This window comes from Aptenodytes patagonicus, chromosome 11 (assembly GCF_965638725.1).
Source record: "Aptenodytes patagonicus chromosome 11, bAptPat1.pri.cur, whole genome shotgun sequence".
NCBI lineage: Eukaryota > Metazoa > Chordata > Aves > Sphenisciformes > Spheniscidae > Aptenodytes > Aptenodytes patagonicus.
Window position 1 is genome coordinate 20,905,506 of NC_134959.1, and position 21,899 is coordinate 20,927,404.

Below are 21,899 nucleotides of genomic sequence, written 5' to 3' on the forward strand. Positions count from 1 at the left end.
GGAGGCTGCAAAGGGGAGAGGACATGCCATAGGAATACCCCTTTTAGACACAAAATGCCTAGACGAATGCTTTGTGTTGGAGCGGGGGAGCTGTATGGGGGTGGGAGCACGCAGGCAGCACCCACCGGGGCTGCTCCGGGGTGACCTACCCCCACCCCAAAAATCCCCTCCTTACTCTTCGGGCAGGAGCCGCCCCCCCCCCCCCCCCCGGCCGCCCGGATCCCCCCGCGGGCCCGCCCCTGCCCGCTGCCCGCCGTGTGGCGGTGGGAGGAGGAGGAGGAGAAGGAGGAGGAGGAGGAGGAGGAGGCGGAGGGAGTCCCCGTCTCCGGCATGAGGCCGGGCTGAGCGATGTGCGAGCAGGCAGCGCGCTACTGCCGGGCCGGCGTGCACAGGCTGCTGCGCAAGCCGCCGCCGGCGCTCCGCGGGCTGGACGGGCTGCTCCGCTGGGTGGTGGCCAGGATGAGCGACAAGGGCGTCGCCGAGCGGGAGCTGCTCACCCCGGGCGCCGCCGCCGCGCAGAGGAAGGGCACCTCCGTCATCCTCGATGTGAGTGGTCCCCGCGCCGCCGGGCGGGGGGGACGGGGGACGCGCCCCGAGGGTCGGCGGGCGTGGGCGGCGCGCCGGCTCCTGCCTCTCCCCCCCCTGCCCGGATCCTCGGGCTCGGGCTGGGGGTTATTCCTCGGGTCCTGCACCCCCTGGACCGGTTAGGGACGGGTTGTACCCCGGGTCCTGCAACCCCCGACTGGGTGGGCATGGGGGTGCAGCCTGGAGCCTGTATCCCCTTGCGCGGGTCCTGCAGCCGCGGACCGGATGGGGCGTGGGGGTGCAGCCCGGGTCCTGCATCCCTTTGCCCGGGTCCTGCACCCATCCAGCCGGCTCGGGATCGGCGTTATTTCCCGGGTTCCGCGTCCGCGGGGCTGCGCCCGGGTCCGGCGTCTCCCGGACCGGCTGGGCAAGAGGCTGCACCCCGGCTCCTGTATCCGCTTGCCCGGATCCTGCAACCACAGGCTGCACGGGCGCGGCAGTGCACCGCGGTTCCTGCACCCTCGTTGCCGGATCCTGCACCCCCCGACCGGCTTGGCAACAGGGTTATTCCTCGGGTCCCGCACCCCCGGCCGGTTGGGGATGGGGTGCAGCCCAGGTCCTGCATCTCCCGGACTGGCTGGGCGTAGGGGCGTCCAGATGTGGCAGCCCCTTTTCCAGATCCTGTGCCCCTGGGCCGGCTGGACATGGGGTTGCAGCCCGGGTCCTGCACCCACTTGTCCGGATCTTGCACCTCCTAGACTGGCTGGACAGTAGGGGTGCAGTCCGGGTCCTGCATCCCTTTGCCCTGCACACCCTGGGACGGTTGGGAAGAGGATGCACCTTGGTCCTGCATCTCCCGGACCAGCTGGGCATGGGGGTGCAGTCTGGATCCTGTCCCCCCTTTCCTGCACCCCCAAAGTGGCTGTGCATGAAGGTGCAGCCCAGGTCCTGCACTTTTTTTTTTGACCAGCTGGGCATGGGGATGCAGCCTGTATCCTTTGTCTCCTTGCCAGGATCCCGCACCGCCAGGCTTGCTGGGCATGGGGGTGCACCCCAGGTCCTGCAGCCCCTTTCCCAGGTCCTTCATCCCCTGGACCAGCTGGGGTGGGGATGCACTGTAGGTCCTTAATCCTGGTATTAGCTTGACTGGCTGGGGATGCAGGACTCCAGGTCCTGCAGTCTTGTGCCATGAGTTGTCCCAGGTTAGCTGGGCATAGCGGTGCACCCCGTATCCTGCATCCACCCCGGGTCCTGGACCCCAATGCCTGAAGGGCTGCAGCTGTGAGGGTCTGTGCAGTGGGAGCTGGGCAGCATGGTCCTGGATGCCTGCAAGTGTGTGGGACTGGGGGCTCCCTTCTGCAGGTTTGGGGGGCAGGCAGGGCTGTGCTTAGTGCCTCAGCTGTGGTATTTATAGACTTCCTGATTAGGGAGCTAACGAGGCTATTTGCACTTAAATGAATTGAGAGAATAGGATGGAATCAACCGGAGTGCCAACGGTGTAATTACACAGTCTTTCTGCAGCATCTAGTAATTAAACACATAGATCCTCAGCTTTGCTATCTCCTAGCTTTAAAAAAACCATAGTAGTGAATGCAAAAATAAGCTCTGAGGCATTGGCTGTAGTAAAGGATAGCTCATGCTCTCCTCCAGCCTCCTTGGAGTTAGGCAGTAGTAGCTCTTCCAGGCGAGCCCTTGCATTTTCTAAGTAATTGCTGAGTCTTCTGCCACTTCCCTGGTAGGCATTGGCATGGGCTGGCGAGTCCAAACCTCTTTACATCTCCGGACACCCTGGGCTGATAGGCATTTCGGTTTCCTGAATGAACCGGTTTGACTGTGTCTATTGAGCTGCCAAAAGCAGCTCAGAGACCGGAGCGCTTGATGAATGGTTGTGCCTGGTGAAACGGGCCAGCAGGTGGGTAGCTGCGGGCTGTAGGAAATGCCGCTTTATGGGGAAACTGAAAGGACAAATGCAACTAATACCTTTATGTCTTTTAAGTTAACTTGTTTGGGTTTTTTTCCTTTTTTTTTTTTAACCTGCCCTGAAATTACCAAAATTTTACAACAATCTGGAATCTGGGCTTCAGAGCATAAATGCAACTGGGAAGCAACGTTAAGTTTATCCAGGAGATTCTTGAATTAGGACTGTTTTTCCACCAAAATGGTATCTTATCTGTTCAACTTGACAATCTTTAAATGGATTTTTTTTTTTTTCCGCTTTGAGGTTTGAGCTGAGAAAATGAGCCATGAACTTTCAGAATGGCTTAACCCATGGGAAATACAATAGAGCTGGGCGTGCAGCTCCTGATCCTTTTTCCCTTTCACAATGGGTCTGGGAGCCCTTTCTCACCTGCTGAAAGTAGAAATGGACGCTGGAAATATAATATTTGAGGTTTTTTTCTTTCCTCCTCCCTTAGAACTTGCTTCTCTCCTTTTTCTCCAGTTACAATAGAAATGTCAATTGAAGCTGTGGCTTCACTGTAACAGGCTCTTCAAATGCACTGTGAGACCTCCCCTTTCATCCAAAGAGGTTAAATGCGGGAACACGCATTTAGGTTAATTTTCACACACTAGCAGGAAAGTAACAAAGATCCCACTGAATTCTCAGGGATGAGAATATATTTTCCAATTAACTTATTCACGTTCTTGCATTACGTGGATGTGCTGGGGAAGCAGCGTGTCCCAGCTCCTCGGTGGGTGGGCGTGAAGTAAAAGACCTGTAAGATTTTATATTAACTAACACGTTTGTGTGAGCTGGTGTGCTATGTAGGCAGTTCATCGGGGACTGGAGAAGGAGGATTAAGCTTGGTTTTGGCTATGAATTAGATAAGGTGGCTCTGACGCTAATGGTACCTTAGTCACTTTTTCTTCCTCTTCTGTTCTGGCTTTCTTTTGACTCAACCATCCCCAACATGCTTGTTCTGACTCCTCCAGACCGCGAGGGTGGCTGGTGGGTCAGTATGAAGTTGCCTACGCCCTTTCCACCAGAGAAACAAAACCATGGTGTTATGGGGCAAAACTGGGCTGAGGAAGAACAAAATACAACAAGGGGGTTAGATATCTTCTGCCATCAACCTGACTACTGCCACTTAGAGGATGAATCTTAACTTAGGGCTGTTTTCAGTATTTTTCCTTTATTTTGCTTATGTCCTTTTAGGTAAAGGATTAAAAAAAGGTTGAATAATGTTTACTAGTTCAGCTCAAAATCATAGGTTTCCAAGTGTAAAAAGTAGCTAAAACTGCAGATTAACTAAACCCTGGTAACAAACTAATGAAGAAAATAAATTTTAAATCCTAAGCATTTCCTAAAATAAGCAGCAAGTAAAACTAGGGAGCGACAGATGCTCTTCAGTGGCGGTAGTAGATCAAGTGGAGGTGATATGTCACTCTAGGAACCTGGAAAACATCACTTTGCATTTAATGGTCAGCTCTTGCAATGTCAGTCAAATCAGCATAAGGGGTTGGGGTTGAGCAAAGGGTCTGTATCCGTCCTGCGCTTGCCCTCAGGTGTTTACCTCTGGGTATTTGCTCCGTGGATCTGGATTGCACACGGCTGCTCTGTTTGCAAGAGCCAAACGCTCAGGGTTGGCAGCATATGTAATCTGCTGTAGATGACTAGTGTCTATCCACAGCTTATGTTGTGAGATAGAGAATGTAGCATTGCCACAATCTGCCCTCTGGGCTGCTTGAAGATGCCCTCCAAAGGCTCTGAGCTTCTCCCTGCACCCATGAGGACAAAACCCCTTTATAAAAAGGAAGCTGAAACTGTCACGGTGCTGCTCAAATGCACGTGTGGTGATGGTGGCATTTCCAGGCCAGAACAAATCCGCAAATGTCACAAGACTTATGAAAGGGAGAATATAGAGTGTGTGGGGGTAAGCCTCTATCAGATCATATTGGCTGGGTGCGAATGAGTCCACATGCAATACAGAGCTGAGGTGGATGGCTCCCAAGGCATGGGAAATGTCTAGGCAGGTGTTGCTCTGCCTGGGAGTACTTCAGTGCTGACTTACCGACTGTCCTTACTCTCTTCCTGCTTTTGTGTCGCTGTCAAAAACCTGCGTTGACGGCAGGAGTGTGAACTCCGGCGAGTGCAAGACCTGGTCAGCCACAGCGGCTGCAGGCAGAGGTGCCCTGCCTGGTTACACCAGGGAGAGCCCGTTGAAGAGCTCATCTCCTACTTGGCATCTAAAATAAGGGTCAGCCTTGGGTATGGGTGAGCGTCCCTGTGGCAAGACTGTGCACTCCAAGGGGCACTGGCATCCCTGTCTCCTTTCTGGCTTTGCCAATGGTGACTAAATGCATTGTTTTTTGGCTTTATTTTAAATGTCCCTGAAGAAAGCAGTGCCATTCATTTCAGGTCAGTGAAGCTTTTTGTTTGATCTGCTCTGTCTTTTGCTGAAAACTAATTTGGACCCTTATCTGCCTCTTTCCTTCTTCGACAGGGTCAGAAAGATGATTTCAAATCGAGCTCTCCCGCTTACGGCTCCTCTTGCACCCTCTCTTACGTGGCCAAATCTGATTTGCACTTCTTCCACCCCATGGGACTGAGTGAAGTGTTTGGATAGAAGATACAGAGAATTTGGTTTGTGCCAAGGGTGCATTTCCAAATGTAGATCCAAGAACTGGCACAGTTTTCCAACTGTTTTGTCAATGATGCAATTTCCAGTGCAGCTCTAACTAGCAAAGCCATCGCAGCCACAGGAATCCCTTCTTAATCCCCTTCTGCCCCCCTTTTTTTTTTTTAAGGTTGATTCACTCCCCTTCTTGTGTCCTCGTTTACCTTCTCACTTCTCTGAGCGAAACGGGAAGGCTCCAAAAGCTTTGTTTTCAAGTCATGCTGGCAGGGCGCAGCTGGAAAGCAGGGGCAGGGGCCGGCTGGGCTCTATGTGTTCGGGGATTTCTCACTGCAAAGTGCATAATCACACAGAAAACTTCATCCTTTCTCTTCAGGGCTTTGTAAGCAGGCGCTTGAAATGGAGCTGCACCCAGGGCTGGTGTTTATGGAAAAGTAACTTCTAGTGCTGTGAACGTAGTAATGTCTAATGCAACTCTTGCCTGTCTCATGCAACTTTTATTTAGGACAGCTAGGTAAAGTCTAAGAAGGTAAGAGTGAAAGGAGAGGCTAAGGTACGCTGTTAACTGCTCTTCTTTTGGGGAGACAAAAAAAAAAGGAGCTCTGATTTGGAGTGGGAAAGATGCCATGGGACCTGGAGCTCTGTAGCAGCCTTGCTTTGGAGGGGGAGCCACTTCGGATGGGACAATATTTCCACACCAATGGCATATTTCTTACTGAAATACCAAAATCAAACCTTTGTCCTGCATGGGGAAAGGTCGTTAGCCTGATGATGTCTAACGATGTAGTCCAAAGTGACAAAGCTTTGGGTCATTATTTTCTTGCATTAGTACTGGAAAGAGCAACATAGGGAGGCTGCAGGAGAGGAAATTCCTACCGGTACCTCGGGTTAGAGAACTGAAGGCCATGCCTGATATAAAACCTTGTCTCAGCTCCAAATGAGGTGTCGAGCCTTGTAGGGAGAAGAACAGAAAGGAATAATAAGAATGTAGGAACATAGTGAACAGATTAATCGGGTTTTTATGTATATCTGTGTATCTGGATGCTTTCTCATCCATAGACTTTCCTCACCCAGGAGACTTAGATTTTGTTTGTCCTCGATTCCGCACCAAGATTATGATGGAAAACAAAATTCTAGCTCTGTTGCACTCTATTTTAAATCAACATCATATTAACCTGCTGAAGGGATAATAAACTCTACAAACCCTATAATAATTCTTAGGCTTGTTAGGGGAGTGCTTGTGTGAATTTAATAAAATTGCCGAGAAAACCTCCATTAAGCAGCCTCTAGCATCGCATGTTGTCATCCAGAAGCTTTGAAAAGGCAGAGCTGAATGTTTAAATTTGAAACCATCAATTTTTTTCAAGTTTATTATTACCACTAGTGTTTTGAATTGCTTACTTCTGCCAGACAAATATCTGTAGTAGTCATTTGAGAGTACAGCAAAAACATACATTTTAAAAAAAGCTATTGGAAGTCTTGACAGCGGTTCCTCGCTCTAAATGAACTAGAGTTTACATTAATCTGAACACCTGGTAAACGGAATAAGTATGCTGCAGACAGCAAACTGCATGCATTGCCTGTTTAAATCCTATAAAATGGGTCAATCATCTGGCCCGTATTGTGGGCATCCTGCGGGCTCACCATGTGACTTAGCCTGTGCTTCAGGAGACTTGCTTAATAGGTTTAAAGTGTAGCTGATGGGGGAGATGGGTGCTGTAGTACTTTTTGGACTGGAGAATTTCTCATTTACCATCTGATGGTTGGTAGAACTGGGGGTGATGGAGCAGAAAGAGCATCCCTGGTCAGGCTGTGCAGTGCTGCTGGCTCCTGTTTCACGAAGCCCTCGGCCGCTGGGGACGGTCCTCGGCCAGGGTGGAGGCGCGGGAAGCCAGTCACCGCCGAGGGACTGGCAGGACGGGGCATTTCTCCATCGATATTTCATCACCTCCACTCTCTCTGACCTCCAGGGCTGCTGCCTTGACTAAGTCGAAGTGACTTTGCTGCTGAGTGAGAATAGCACTGATGGAGTTACTGCAAGCCCGCAGAGAGCGTCTGCGGGGTGGACGGCTTTGCAGCCTCTATGTTGGAGATGACGCAGCGTCCTTGTTTATATTCCCTTCTTCCTGGAGCTGGTTGGAGCTTTCCTTTCCCCGAGCTCCCTGGGAGCCTGGCACTGAGCTGCCCTCAGGGGTTTGCCCCGCTGGTCCGTAGGGGAGGTGTGAGGGGCTGCGGTTTCCCTTCCATCACCAGGTCTTACACCTTTCCCTTACCAAAAGCACACCACATCCTTCCCGCAGTGGAACAACTAATTCAAGACATGCACAGAGGGCATCTTCAGGTTGTGTGTGGGAGGGCACTGTTGTTTGCTGAGCTAGAGTGTAAATCCTGGGTCTTCACAGAGGCAGCATTTTTGGCAGCATTACCAAGCTATCACAGAGTATATTATGTCTTTACCAGCCTTCTGATGCTCATTCCAGTGTTCATACCTTGATGTGCTGCCTGCCTGTGTTGACAGATGACTTTATCTTAAATTGCTTTCTCTCCGGGTGTCCTGTTTTACATTATTTTGTGTGTGCAAATTTTAGGTGGTCCAATTAAGTTGGAGGAATAAATCTTGCTCATTAGCAATAAAAACTAAACAGCTTGGTCGTGTAGAATAAACCTTGGTACGTAACAGAGCTGATGTGATCTCCCATCAGCCTGTTCCTTTACAAATAATCATACTTTCTAGGAGTATCTGGGGGAGTTAAAGCCCTAAAAAGTTCTCTTAGTGAAGCTGGACATAAATACTTCAATTTCTTAACATTTCTTCCATTTCTTAATTATTTTTTTTTCCTCTTGCTCTGAGAGTTCATTGCAAGGTTGGTGGCTCCACAGAGCAGAGAGCTGCAGATTGAGCCTTTCTCCCACTTTCAGCTGCATTTTACCTATTGTTTTTGCCTTCCCGTTCTCCCTCTGACACTTGTGCTTAGTGGGGTGGCAATCTCCCACAGGACCTGAAAATAGACATTGCTGCTTCTGTGTTAGACTTGATGTAATGTCTTTGTTGCAAAGCAGTGGGAACAGTAATAGAAGAATGTGGCGATGAAACAAAAACCCCAGAAATAATCAGCATCTAGAAAGAAAACTGCCTCATCTGGAGGTGCTCATGGGGAGTGAGGAATTGGGGTGTCCAAGCCAAGGTGGGTCCACACCAAGTTGGGGTGTCTCATACTCTGGAGGGGGCGTATTGCACGTGGCTGGTTGATGTGTGCCGAAGCCACGGGGCTGGCTGGGGTCCTGCTTGTCCTGGCTGGCTTTATCCTTACTTCCCATAGACAAGCCATGACTGGCCAGTCTTTCAAAACCCATATTTAACCTCAAGGAGGTCCATAAGTATGGAGACAGGTAGGATTTTCCCCCAAAACTTCTAATTGCTCTAAAAAAAAAAGGTCAGCCCAAGAAGTAAGCAATTTTGTAGTGGTCACAAGCTGTAATCCTTGTAGAGTTTTTATGACCCTCTCTTGAAGCTGGGACTCAGTGTCTCCCACCATTTGGGTTTGGCTTACGCAGAGGATGTTTGCCTCTGCTGAAGTATGCCAGAAAGCCCAGCTTTGACTTTGCCCTATGCAGCCTAGGAAGAACTTTGGGCAAAAGAATGATTAATATTCCTTAATTAAGCCATATTCACTTAAATAGCACATTCTGCAATTCGTCTCTTGGGTTTCTTGTTTTGTGCAGCAGTTTCTCTTCTGATTTTTTTTGGTAATGATTTTATGACCCAGAAAATAAGAGATTCCGTTTTATGGCGGACTCTGATCTGTCCTGCCGGTGCTTTTATTCTCTCCGCAGGGAAATTTCTTTGTACAGGCAAAATTTCTGCTCTTGCTCAAATTAATAGGGTCAGGTCTGAAGAGACGATGAGAATGTTTTCCCTTTTCTGCCCACTTTACGAGCATGTCAATTTTTGGTAATCTATGGCCAAACCTGTGCTAGCACCCATTTTTGGCAGTAACCTATAAGATTGCAGCCCTTGCACAAGCCTTTTGCTATTAATTGCATTGTGTCAGGGGACTGTTCCTAAGATGAGACTAGTCAGAAAAATAGCAGTTGTTTCTGCTGTCTTTCTCCCTGGCAAATTCTACTGTACTACACATTATTGCAAATTTTTTTTTTTCCTGAAAGGACTATCTGATTCCTCTCTGTGGGCTGTTTCTCCGTACTGTAGTTTTAACTCTAAATATAATCTCCTTCCCACGCAGGAAACTTGCTTTTTAAAAAAAAAATATAATGTAAATAGTTTGTTTCAGAAGTGCAGAACTGTGAAACTTGGTTTAAGAGATATTATTGATGCTAGAGAAATTGGCTGGGCTGGCTGCACGGCTGTTGTAAATTTTTTTAATGTGTTTTTTTTCCTTGTGTTGGATCCATGTTTTTGGCTTTCTTCTGCAAGGGAGATGGGAAATAAATGAACTGCTGGAAGCATTTTGTGTTATCTTTATTTTGCTAGTCAGCTCCTTTTCCACTGGTTATTCCAAAGCCAAACTTGCTGATACTCTCTCCCGGAGGTGGCTGTCCATCGTGTGGGTCTGGGGGTGATGGGCTGCGTCTTGGGAAGGGTGAGCTCAGTAAAGCACCTGAATAGGCTCTTCGGGGGCTGGAGCATGTGGCCCTGCCCCGTGCGTGGCGTTGAACACGGTCCTGGTGCTAAGGGCTTCACTGAAACCAAAAACCTTGCAAGTTGAACAACACAGTAAAAATGTTTCTCTCTCTCTTTCAATTCTAGATTTTCAGGAGAGCTGACAAAAATGGTAAGTCTGTACATTCATATTTCACATTTTTTAGATTGAACTTTTGTCAAGTTAACATTTTTCCAGATAGTAACATCTAACTGTTCAAATGTCCTTCAGTTTACTGGGTCTGATGCTGGTACTGTTTCAGCCTCGGGGAAAGGTTTTGTTGTTTCTTTGGCTGAGATATATTCTTACAGCAGACATGATACTAGTGTGCAAGTTGGCATGGCGAGATCTGCCAGGCTTGGGGCAATCTCACAAAAAAGAACATTAAAAAAAAAATATCACAGGTAAGTGATAAGTGAAGATCCACCTCCTGGTAATCTTGGAGTAGCTTTGCAAAAGAGACCTAATCTGTGAATATGAGTAGTTTGGTTTCTGAAGGACTGGAACACACATATCGAGGAGCAATGTGTATTGATGTGTGTTTTCAGTCGGTGCCTGTAGGAAGTTGAATAACTTCGCTGACGCCTAGTCTTGCCCTTAGATGGGGAATAACGTGGAGGTGTCTTCATTAAATGACTTAGGATCCTGAAAGGAGGGAGCTGTTCTGCTGTGACATAACGTAGTTATGGGAAAAAGTAGCAATGGGGTCCAGTCCCAGGATCTCTCTCCACCCTGAAAAGCAGTTTAATTTTAGCTTCTAGCCAAAATCCCAAGAGCTAGTCTCTAGTCTTTCCCTGTTGTACAACAAGAAAGTTAAATACGCATCAAACCAGTGTGTTTGCAGAGGGACATGTGGGAGGGCTGTGCAGAGGAGCACAGGGGAGAGTTTGGTTTTTTCCCTACTGGATTTAAAAGGGAGATACCCGATTTCTGTAAGAGCTTGTAGGTATGATCACTGCCCCTAGGTAAAGCAGCAAAAGATGCTGTGAGCTGGCTGGCATACAAGCAATAAATACCCTGTTAATGTCGGCATTTGGTTATAACAACTGTCATGGTAATAAGACATTGGAATTTGTTACTTGGATAAGCTGAGCAGTTGTGCGATGGAAGGGGAGTGCTGGGGGGGTGCTGGCGTGGGGGGAGAGGTCTCTAAGTGCCGCTTACAGGGAAAAATGAATGTGTGCTCTTGACACCCAGACTCTCGTACTTCACAGCCTCCTGAGCACTTAATTGTTGCATAATTGGAGACCTGTAGGCTTTGTCTGATGAACTATTAGATGCTGCCTCTGAGAGATGCTGCCTGCTTGCTTTCTGCTGGCTGGCGTGCCTGCCCCCGTGGAGCTGAGTGCCGGCACTGCCAGCTTGTAATGAAGTCTTACCTGCCACTTGCTTTCCATCAGGAGAGTCTGGTAATATGCAGATACTGCGCTAAAATCTGTGCTTAGTTATTCCCATCTCGGTTTGAAGTTGAAAATGCTGCTCCAAACTTCAGCCTGTGAAACTGTTCCTTGCTAAGCCCGTGTTTAACCTCCCTCCTGCTGCAGCCAACTTCCAGTTTCCATTACAGCCTCCGCGTAGGGCAGCTGAAACCAAAAGCAGTGATTTTTCTTTTTCAATAACAAATGTTACTCTGCTGAACAAAGCTTGAAAGGATGCACTTTAATATACTGGTCTTGATGTAGTTATTTCCAGTTACTGCTTTTTGAGCTCTGCCAAATGGCGCTGCGCTTTTGTTTTAGTTCAATTAAATTTATAACAGCTGCAATGGGACTGAAGGATCAGAACTCAAAAGTACAAAATCTTGTTTTGGCTGTTGTGCCAATATTAAGGCTTTTCTAGGATGGGTGAGCGGAGCAGCTCAGAAGTTGCTTTTGAAGCTTTGGTATTCCCCGCTCACCGCAGCACGATGGAAGGAGCTGCTGCCTGCCAGGGGCAGACACATCTTTCCAACCCAGCCAAGATGGCAAAGCTGCCATTTTGGCGGTTTTACCACGTCACAAGGTCGTGGGGGTTAAATTTTAGTGCAGGTCTCACCACCACAGGGACAGCTCTCTTGGTGTATCTGGTAGGTGCCACTGGCAAGCCGTGAATCTGTGTTTTGTGGCGTGGGTGATAACTTGGGTAAATGATGAGCCTTTGGACCCACTTGGTCTGCTCTGGTGATGGGTCTCTGAGAAGAAAGACGTACCTTTGGAAAGCGGGTGACTTTTGCTGACCAGTTCCCTTGCTGTTGTTGAAACCCATCCAAAGCTCCTGTTTTTGCAACCTTATACTCTGTTACTAATGATGGGCAAACACTTGTTCAGTGTTTTAGCATAAATAACAGGTAAAGGCCAAACAAGGTGCTTCCATCACCGAGAGCAAACCTGTTGCTTTTACCTCTGCCCCTCACCCTGGGAAATATCTGCCCAGCTCCTCCATGGTCTTCTCCCGGGATGTTCCTCCCTTTTAAGGCTCAAACAAGTGATCCTTGCAGATAACAGGCGGGATCACTCCACTGCACGTGGACGGGAAGACAGTGAGTGGCTCAGGTACAGCGTGACACTTACTTAAAAGCATTTTCTTGTCCTGCTCATCTGACCAGAGGGAGTTTGGATTTGAGCAAAGAAGCAGCAATTAATACCCCAGAGCTGACCTTGGGGTGTCCATCAGACACCCTGGGCACCCAAACACCTCTCCATGGAGCTGTCCTGCCCAGCAGACGTACCCTCCTGGGGGCCAGGTACCCTGTAGCGTAATGCCCATGGGGAGCATTGATCATGGATGAGTGGTGTCTTTGGCCGTGCTGTGCAAACATGAAAAGGTGTTCAGCCCTTTGCAGGTATTCCCCTGGATGCTGTTTGTCTGAACATCTTTATTCCATGTTAACCAGTAATATCCCAATTAAAACTCAAACAGGGATGCTTGCACAGATCAGAAGAACTGGAGCTGCTCTTGTCTAGGTCAAAAAATGTTAAAATGAGTGTAGATTGCCAGCGACATGTCTGCCACCCGGCAGCTGTTAACGCATTGGGTGTAATGGTGATGGGCTAACGTGTCAGGACCCATAATCAGCTTGGGGTGGTATGAATAGGCACCAGCAGGACAAGCCCTACCCTGATGTCTGGTGGTTAAATTGGTGGTTCGTTGTCAAAGATGGTGTTGGGCAGGAATTTGAACTGCTAAGGGCGAGAGCTGTCACTGCCAGGGGTGCACCAGGTCTGAGCGCTGGGCTTGCAGCAGGGTAAGGAGACCAAAGGCCCCTCGAGCCCTAGTGAGGCCGCTGACTGCAATTGCCCTTCTGAAATTTGTCCTGCCTCTTCCTAACCCTGGATGGGCACTGCAGGGGGGGACAGCTGGCTCTGTTAATAAAGGCCAAATGTTCTCTGAAGAAAGAGTTACCTCCATCTCTGCTTCCACTCTCATTGCTTGCAATGCAGGTGACCTACAGTTACATTGTTTGGGCAACAAAACGTGGTGCTCTCCATGGGACTAATGCTGCCAGGCAAACGGGACGCTGCCTTTTCCTTTTTATGACCTGGATGACAGGCTGTCACAAAGTAGTCTGGATTTAATTGGCAGCTCTATCCCCATGTTGGTTCCTGCAAGGTGAGGTGGCCGAGCATGTCTCAATCTCAGCATGGCTGGTTTCCAGTTCCCCTGAGTAGGGTTGTTTCTGTGATTTTGGGGCTGTCTTCTTGAAGGACTGTACATCCTGCAATGCCTTTCCCTGCATTTTTCCAGATGCTGCTTTTTTTTCTTGATACAACATCTGTCAGTCACGGTGGCCAGCTTCACCAGCCATTCATATTTGTTTAACTCTTGATAACAGCGTTTGGCACTTCATAATTAGCTCAGTATGTTCCTCTGCAGCCTTTTGGGGTCACGACTTCCCACGGCCGCCCCTCCAGCACCCTGCAGCTCACAGCAGCTGCTGCAGGAGACGTGCAGGAATATTTCCCTTGGTACAGCCTCCCCACAAACTGTGGCTCAGAGGTTTCCAGAGCCAGAGGTAATATTTTTGTATTTAATATCCTTAGGGATCTCTTTTTCACAGTTTTCTCTTTGCCATCCTGGCCTTTAATTTATTGATTTGTTGAAATTCAGTCTCTTCATGGCTTTAGCTGGTACAACTCCAAGGAACAGTGGAAGCATCAGCCTGCCGCTTGCATGTCTCACCGCAGGTGGCCTGTGTGCCGTACACAGCCCTCCACTGAAAAATGAAAATCTTACACTTTTAGATGTTTGTCAGAATCCCTGGAAGGGGCCCTGAGCCCTGGACAGGCTGCTGAAAACACAAGCTCACAGGTTCCCAAAATATTTTACTCTGTTAACAGGCTTCTGCTGTTTCCACACCTGCAGAGGTTCTTGTCTGGCAGGGACTTTGGTCTTTTTAATTAACCAGTTGAGACGAATCATTATCCGGCACTGTGTGCCGGTGGCATACTGGGGGAGACAGCTCCCAGGGCAGGGACCGCTGGCAGCTTCACCCAGAACTGGCAACTCTTGCTTTCCTCAGCTACGCTAAAGCCACTCTTACAGACTGTGTAGGAGCCCTACAGAAAAGGGGGGGGGGGGGAAATCTGAAGAAAACTTCAGCTCTTGCCATCTAGTTTAACTAGAACATCTCATTTAACTTCTGCCATCCAGAGATCAGATGATTAAAGGGTCACCTAAAAGCCAAAGGGGGGATTGTAAGCTTAAGGAATTGCCTCATTTAACGTGCAGCTTGCTACAGTCAAGAGGTCATAAATTTGGAAATCTTTTCAGCATCTTGGTCGCCCCCCCCCAGCCTTGTAAAAAGGCACATATTGTGTTAAGGCAACGTGGCTGGTTCAGGCACGGTAACTTTGGAGCCTGATAGTGTGAATTCAAGAGCTTCTTCCTCCTCCCCTTCCTTCCAAAGCTTCTTGGCCTAAATTGTTAATTCATGTAAAATTGGATGTTCTTGGTGCAAGATGCTAAAACACATTATCGTTCCTGCCGTGTACAGATACTTGTATCAAGGTGATTTGATTCAGTGCTTACATGTACTAAGAGACTGCTAATGAAGCAGCTCTTTTTCGTTAAAAGACGTCTTGGTCTCCTGCCCCAGAGAAGTGAGATTCTGTCTCTAATATCAGTTAAGTCCCGACCTTTTCCCCATCGATAATATCAAGCAGCTGGATTTACAACTCTCTATATGATAAACTCAGCAAATGGTCTGGATAGCACACCTTGAAATGATGAGCCCATTGGAGACATCTGGATAAACTGGCAAACGGTCTGAAAAAAGGGAGAAGGGCTGGGGCATAACCTTCTGACAGTGAGCAATTCAGCTAGCTCTAGTCATGCTTTGCAGGGGCATGGCTGTTAATCATTTAAAATAATCTTTTTCTTCTGTGTAGGAGTGTTTTTCCTTTCTCTGCTAATAAACCCACCTACTGTCTTGTAATCCTCCCAGTCCCAGTAAACAATACTTAATCATTTAATTGGCATGTGGTAGGAAAATGGAGGCATCTTGTTTTAGGCTGGTGGAGCAGAGCTGTCAATCATCTGAGTTATCTACTGTGTACTTTAATCCTCTCATTAGAAAGGTGTTAATCAATTATAAGTTAAATAGGCCAGCATTCTCTTTGAAAGATTAGCCTGCAGAAAAGGAGGCTGAGGGGAGACCTCATGGCTCTCTACAACTCCCTGAAAGGAGGTTGTAGCGAGGTGGGGTCGGTCTCTTCTCCCAAGTAACAAGCGATAGGACGAGAGGAAATGGCCTCAAGTTGCGGCAGGGGAGGTTTAGATTGGATGTGAGGAAAAACTTCTTTACTGAAAGAGTGGTGAAACATTGGAACAGGCTGCCCAGGGAAGGGGTTGAGTCCCCATCCCTGGAGGTATTTAAAAGACGAGTAGATGAGGCACTTAGGGACATGGTTTAGTGGGCATGGTGGTGTTGGGTTGACGGTTGGACTTGATGATCTTAGAGGTCTTTTCCAACCTCAATGATTCTATGATTCTATGATTAAGGTGGTTTTATTTTGACAGAACAGCCTAATTGCTAACGATTCATTATAGAAGTGTTGCTTCCCAAAAACTGGAGTCGTCTTACCTTGAAATCTCCAGTCACTGCAACTACCCAACTCCCATGTTTTGAGTGTAACTAAACGTGATGTGCATCCAACTTTAATCTTGTGGTTTAATTTGGAGTTTTTGCCATAATTACTAGATCTTGTTCATGGAAACGGCCGTCAGTCTGCCCCATCCATGGGGCTGGCCTGCCGGGCACTGGGAGTTAGGCGGTTTCTCTGGACCTCTGCCATGGAAGAGGAGAGATGCAAAAGAAAATGTGCCCAAAAACTGAGCATACGGTTATAAAGCACCTACAGAAAATGGCAGGAGGAGCTGTCGGTGATGCAGTATTTCACTTGACAGTGACCAGGGATGAATTATTATCGTGGTTCAGTTAACCTGGCGCCTTCCTATTGCTGCTGTCCTTGTGACTTCTGCATCAAGAACTGGCCCAAACCATTGTGCTTCTCCCTTGAATTTATCATATCTAGGGAAGGTGTGGATGGGAATAAAAGCTTTTCAATACATGCTGTCTTGGATAGCCTCTGCTGTTCTAAAAAATGAAATACAATGAAGTGTGAACATGGATTAAACTAATTTCATTTATAAATTTAACACAGACATCTGGAGTGCTAAAGCTGAGAGGAGTTTTCGGTTTTTAGTTGATCTGGATGATCAGCTGAAGGCCTGTAGAGGACATAGCAGAGCTAATAAAGGGAAAAAGGAAGCATGAATGCAGCAGGAATAGGTGGTTGGAAAGGGCTTCTTGGTTAAGAGCCATCAAGGGCAATGGAATCGTGCCCATTCCTTTCCCAGTAGGACTTGTCCTTTACATAGCTGCACACAGAGATCTGTTACTCACTTAGGCACCAGTTAAAGGAAATTTATGCTGTTATTCTTCGTAAGTAAAGGTCTGCATATCCCAGTGTTGCAAGCCTCGTAGCAAATTGTGCTACAAATGATGGGGGCACATATAGAGCTGTTGAGAAGTTGGGATCATAAATATCTTTGGACATCAGCATGATAACAAACTGGCTAAGGAGCCTCATTAGCTGGCAGTGGGGTTGTGCCCTTGGGAGTAGAGCAAGCTCCTCCTCTTACATATAAACCAGCAGCGCTACTCTGCCTGATGGCTTTGTGCCGGTAATGCCCCGTGCCACCGCTGTCCCCTTGGTCTGTGGAGCTCACAAGCCCCACAAGGTGGAAAAGGGCAGAAAAAGAAAACCAAGTAAGCAAAAAACTTCATGTGCATCTCTCAGTCCCAGCTTGATATATTAAAGAACTGAGGCATGTCGTAAGTGTCGCCTAAGTAGAAATTGGTCTTGTTAATCACCAGTACGCAAATGAAGAGACTGAGGCTTGAGGTTCTTCCATGGAACGGGTTTCTTGATTAAGGGATGGTGGTGGGAGAGCAGGGAAAGCCCTGGGCCCTCAGCAGAGGGAGAGGGCTAAAAAAGTCCTGGTGTGGTGGGTCTCCAAAAGAGCATGAGGGTGAAGCTCCCGGCAATTTCCAGCCCTTCCCAAGTGCGGTGTTCCTGTCCTCCGTGTCTCATTTGTAGGCAGAGGCGAGACTGTTCCTCTAAGGACTCTGGGGATCTGGGAAATTTGCAGGATTTTTAATGGTAATAGTTCTCCACGTCTCACCCACCCTTTCCAACCCCCACTTGGAGAAATGATTTTGATCACCTCTAGTAAGCCCAGAACAGGAAGAAAGGGGTATTTGCCTATGTTTGTGCTTAGAGCCCAAATTCACAGCAACCAGACCCAGATCACTGTGTAAACACTTCTTCCCCCCCCCCCGCCTTGACTCTGAGAGTGCCCTTCGCTGAGCTTGAGTCATTAATATGGACATATGGGCAAAAAAGGGTGGAAACGGCTCTCCAGATCCGGCAATCTGGGAGCACAGGGAAATGCAGGAGAGAGGGAAGGAGAAAACTGACACCGGTGAGTGTTTGGTCTAAAGACCCCGTTTTTAGTGTTCACTTTCAATGCTTTATGCCCTCGTGGGCTCCTCGTCTGTGGGGCTGCAGGTTGGAGGAGTCACTTCTGGGTCAGGAAAATGAGATTGCGGTCCGAGAACAGCACTGCTATTGCAACGTGTGCCAAATGTCATATATTGCTTGCTTGGTGTCCTGCCTGCGGTGGTGGTTGTACCTTAGTCCTTTCCTTATTTCAGAAACCCAAGAAGCTGTCACCGTTCAGCTTGCTCGCTCTGCCTGGGCCCGTCTCTTGTTTTGTTTTGTTTGGTTTTTTTTAATGGCATCTGATTGCTGGGCAAACAACTTTCATTTTGGAGTTGTTCTGAGTTCAAAAATAGCAGGCATCTGTTATTAATTACCTTCTTAATTTATTGAAACATTTTTAGAAAACTACTTGGTCGGAATTCAGCGTGGTAATTGTCCACAAGGTGGTTTTAAGACTCGAAGTACTTATCTCCCCTCCTTCTCCCACCAATTTGAGGCCCTTTTGGAAAATACGCTTGCAGAGGACTTGAATGGTGGCAAGCAGCTGGGACTTCAATAATACGGCACCCAAAGCATCGCTGAAGAAAAATGAGGAGATGGTAGCTTTGGGTGCTTTTTGTCAGATCTTAAAAAGCTGCCAGGCTAGGGCCGTGATACCCCCATGTTATATGTCAGATTAAAAAAAACCCCAAACACCTAATAAGCCTCCCGTTGCAACACAACTCTTCCTTCCACAGCCACAACTGTGCACCTATTTTGAAACTATGCTTTTACTGTGAGCGCCCGGGAGCCTCGCAGTCCCAGCCGTAATGGGCTACCATTCATCAAAACCACTTATCTTCCAGACCTGGGTAATTACCTTCTGCATGGCTACTGCTCCTCACACACAGGGAAAACCTTGAGCTATTAATATCTCGCTGGTGCATCCAAATTAAAGCATTTGTTTTAAGTGAGAATATTTATAATTCTTGCATAAAAAACCAGTATTAGTAGCCACCCACACATAAGTGGAAAAATGCAGTGATGAATCAGGTTTTCTAAGTATGGATAAATCTGGTAGGTTCTTCCATGACCAGACAATCAGTCTAAATGTATTTATCTTGTTTAAAAAAAATAAATAAAGATTTGCATTTAGATTGTGTAGATTTCAGGTGACAATCAAAAAGCACCTTGTAAAACCGTGTAATGATATTTATTTACCAGGAGAAAGTTTGGATCTGTTTTCAGTTATTCGGACTCCTGTATGATTTCCTGGTGCTCTCTGTTGTATATTCAGTTATCCTTCCAAGTCCTTGCAAAGTTCACAGCACATGGTTTTGAAGAGATGACATCTGTTTAAATCAGGACATGCTGTTCCCAAAATAATGAACAAACCTATCAACCAGACGATGAATTCTTGAGATAATGTAGAAGTTGTGAAAGGTGGTTGCTGGCCATGCTCTACAGGCTGGCACTAGGTGTGTCCAGCGATTCTGTCCACCCTTTAAACCTGTGAACTTAGTGTACGGAATCAGGGTTTGATTTTCATCATTGACTGGCTTGAAAGGGCAATTCTCAGCTGCTTGTGCCCTTTCAGAGCTGCTCTTTTTCTTTCAACAAAGATATGAAGGTATCTGGTGCACACTGTGTGCAGCACAAGTGAAGAGCTGAGATTATTTAGGACTTGTTTTTCTTCTCGTGTCTCCTCTCGTTAGCAAATGCATGTTAGAACCAAGGATTTTTTGCTGTTTTTTTTTTTTTATACTTTTCTTGGCTGGACCACCTTAATTCTGCAAAGTAGACTTTGAATTGAGTGCATAGGGTTAGGCAGCGCGAGACAAAGGGAAGGCTCTGGCTACAATGGCAAGCCAGGGAACTGATGGACGTTGAGGGCTTAACACCTACAGCTCTTTTTCATGTCTCATTAATATCTCATGTTGCTGTATCCAGGAAGCTTTTCAAAGTAGATCCAGCAAATCAATATACCTTCTGCTAAATTCTTCATGTTGTTTTTTGGCAGAGATGAAATTTTAAAGTGTTTGGAAAGGACTTTTGCAACTTGGCTGGCTGTACTAGTCTGGCAGATTAAATGGGTGCAGCTGACTGCAGGCTTTGGGGACTCGGCTGAAGTGTAGCAGTGACCACGGGGTACGGCTTGGGTGCAGGGACAAGCTCCCAGAGTGGACATTTGCATTTTGAGTGTTGGGAGTTGAACCCTACAAAGTGTGGGGCTCCGACTGCCTTGTGTAACTCTCTTCTCCTTCGGCAGGCAACGTGCTCATTCCTCACGCAGGACAGCCAAAGAGCTTGCTGCTTTCTTGTGCATCAAAGCTAGGTGTAGCGCTGGTTTGAGGCTCTTAAATCCTTGTGATATTTAGTTTCACTGCTAGATATTAGTCTGAAGCATCTTAGCTGCTCCCCCCCCGCTCTGTATTACCATCCCCGCTGCCCATATGTGTCCCTTAACAGGGGGACGTCATACAGGGCAGCAGGGACCTCGCCAGGCACCAGAGCCGACGGTGCACTCTGCATCTGCCTGCCCTGAAATTTTCCTTGCGAAATCTGAGCCCCTTTGCCATAACTGAGCTTAAAAAAGGCTTGGTTTTGTCCTGTTCCCGTGGTGGGAGGGTGTCACCGCTGCAAGTGTTTCCCAAACTGCATTCAGAGGGACGGGGTGGCTGTGAGATGGTTTTAGGCATAGCTTCTCATTAGTGCTCAATGAATTTCCCTTGGAAGCACTTACGCACGATGTTGCCTTTGGAGAGATGATCCAGCCTGGATGTTTTACCTTGTTTTTAACTGGACCAGTGATGTGGTTTGTGTGCTCCCGCTGTATTACGAATGAGTGACGAGGTGCAGTGTGGCAATAGCAATACACACCTGGGTGGAGGTGACCAGCATGTAGGAACTCCTTCAAATGCCTTTGCCACTGCTGCAGGCACCTTGTGTGACCCCCCGCTTGCGTTATTTCTCTTGCCACGCCTCCTGAATCTCACTTACTGCTTCCATTGCTACATCTCTCTCTCTCCCGGTAGCAGGACTTTCCTATGTTTGCCTGGGAAGCACAGTCCCTCAGGGGCAGTGGAGCAGATCCTGCCTGGAGGAAAATCACTGCTTTTGCCTCCTGCCCCGGTGCCTGCGTGACGTCCTCTGCTCTCGGAAGCGTGGGAGCAAGGGGCAGCACCTGGCTCTGGCATTGCTTTTAATTAGATATCTTCTGCAGATCAGCTGTATTTACTGAAGGTGGTTTATTATAGCTGTTAAAATTAAATAAGGCAAAAAGTGAATCCAGAACAAATACACTACTGCAAGTAGTCCTTGTAATTCGCTAGCAATTTTTGCCAGACAATTGCGAGAAAATATGTTCTGGCAGCCTGTGTTCAGGTTATTGGCCAGGAACAGCTATAAATAATGTGTATCTGTTTCTTCCTATTATCTTTCTCGCTCTTTTAAAATCCATGGGTTACCAGATAATATACATTTGGAGAGAGGGGAATAATTATCTTACTGACTTGCAGCAGGGAAACAAATGTCTGAAGCTAAAACAATGATACATCCAGATCTGTAACTCCCAGCAAGGACGATCTGGGGGACAGGAATGGCTAATTTTTTTTCCTGGGAGGATGTGTTAGTAAAGAGTGAAAACAGATGTTCATGGGCATGAGACGCAAGAGTCCAAGTGTCTTTGGTTTTATGCTTCGTTATCTGCACGGTGGGAAGGTAGTGTGTCGCTCCAGAAGAAGCCTGCAGTGCTTTCAGAAAGTTTTACACGTGGAAATCATCGACAATTATTTTTAAAGTGGAAATTTCTCTTCTGTGACCCTGCAGTGCAGGGGGGGGGGAAACCTGTCTGTGTTTCGGCCGAGTCCCAGCCGGAGCTCAGCTGCGAGGGAAGATGCTCTGGCCACGCTCCCGCTGCTGCTCAGCAAAACTTTCAAGGGCTGGTACACGCTGGGCTCGAGTTCAAGAAACAACTCAGCCCGGGCTTTGGGTTTGTATCTGAGATCGGATCCTGCTGCCAAGTTTCTGCCTTAATTAGATACCGGGGTTGAGGCAGCCAGCCTGACACAGTGCAGGCACAAGTGGTTTCAGCCCTCTTGGTACTCATCGTTTCCTAAGCTCAGCCTGTGAAAGGGGCCAGATTTTGGGGCGCTGCTATCAGTAATGATCAGAGT

The 21,899-nt window shown here is 47.7% G+C and overlaps 1 protein-coding gene across 1 annotated transcript in view; it reads left to right on the forward strand.

The window, feature by feature from the left end:
- Window positions 1–337: 337 nt before the first annotated feature.
- The window catches only part of NECAB2 (N-terminal EF-hand calcium binding protein 2), an 83,667-nt gene continuing 62,105 nt past the window's right edge, over window positions 338–21,899 (forward strand). The window contains exons 1-2 of the mRNA XM_076348947.1: window positions 338–546; window positions 9,868–9,892. Of these exons, the coding sequence (XP_076205062.1) occupies window positions 349–546; window positions 9,868–9,892 (223 nt within the window). The 5' untranslated portion in view covers window positions 338–348. The remainder of the gene's footprint in view (window positions 547–9,867; window positions 9,893–21,899) is intronic.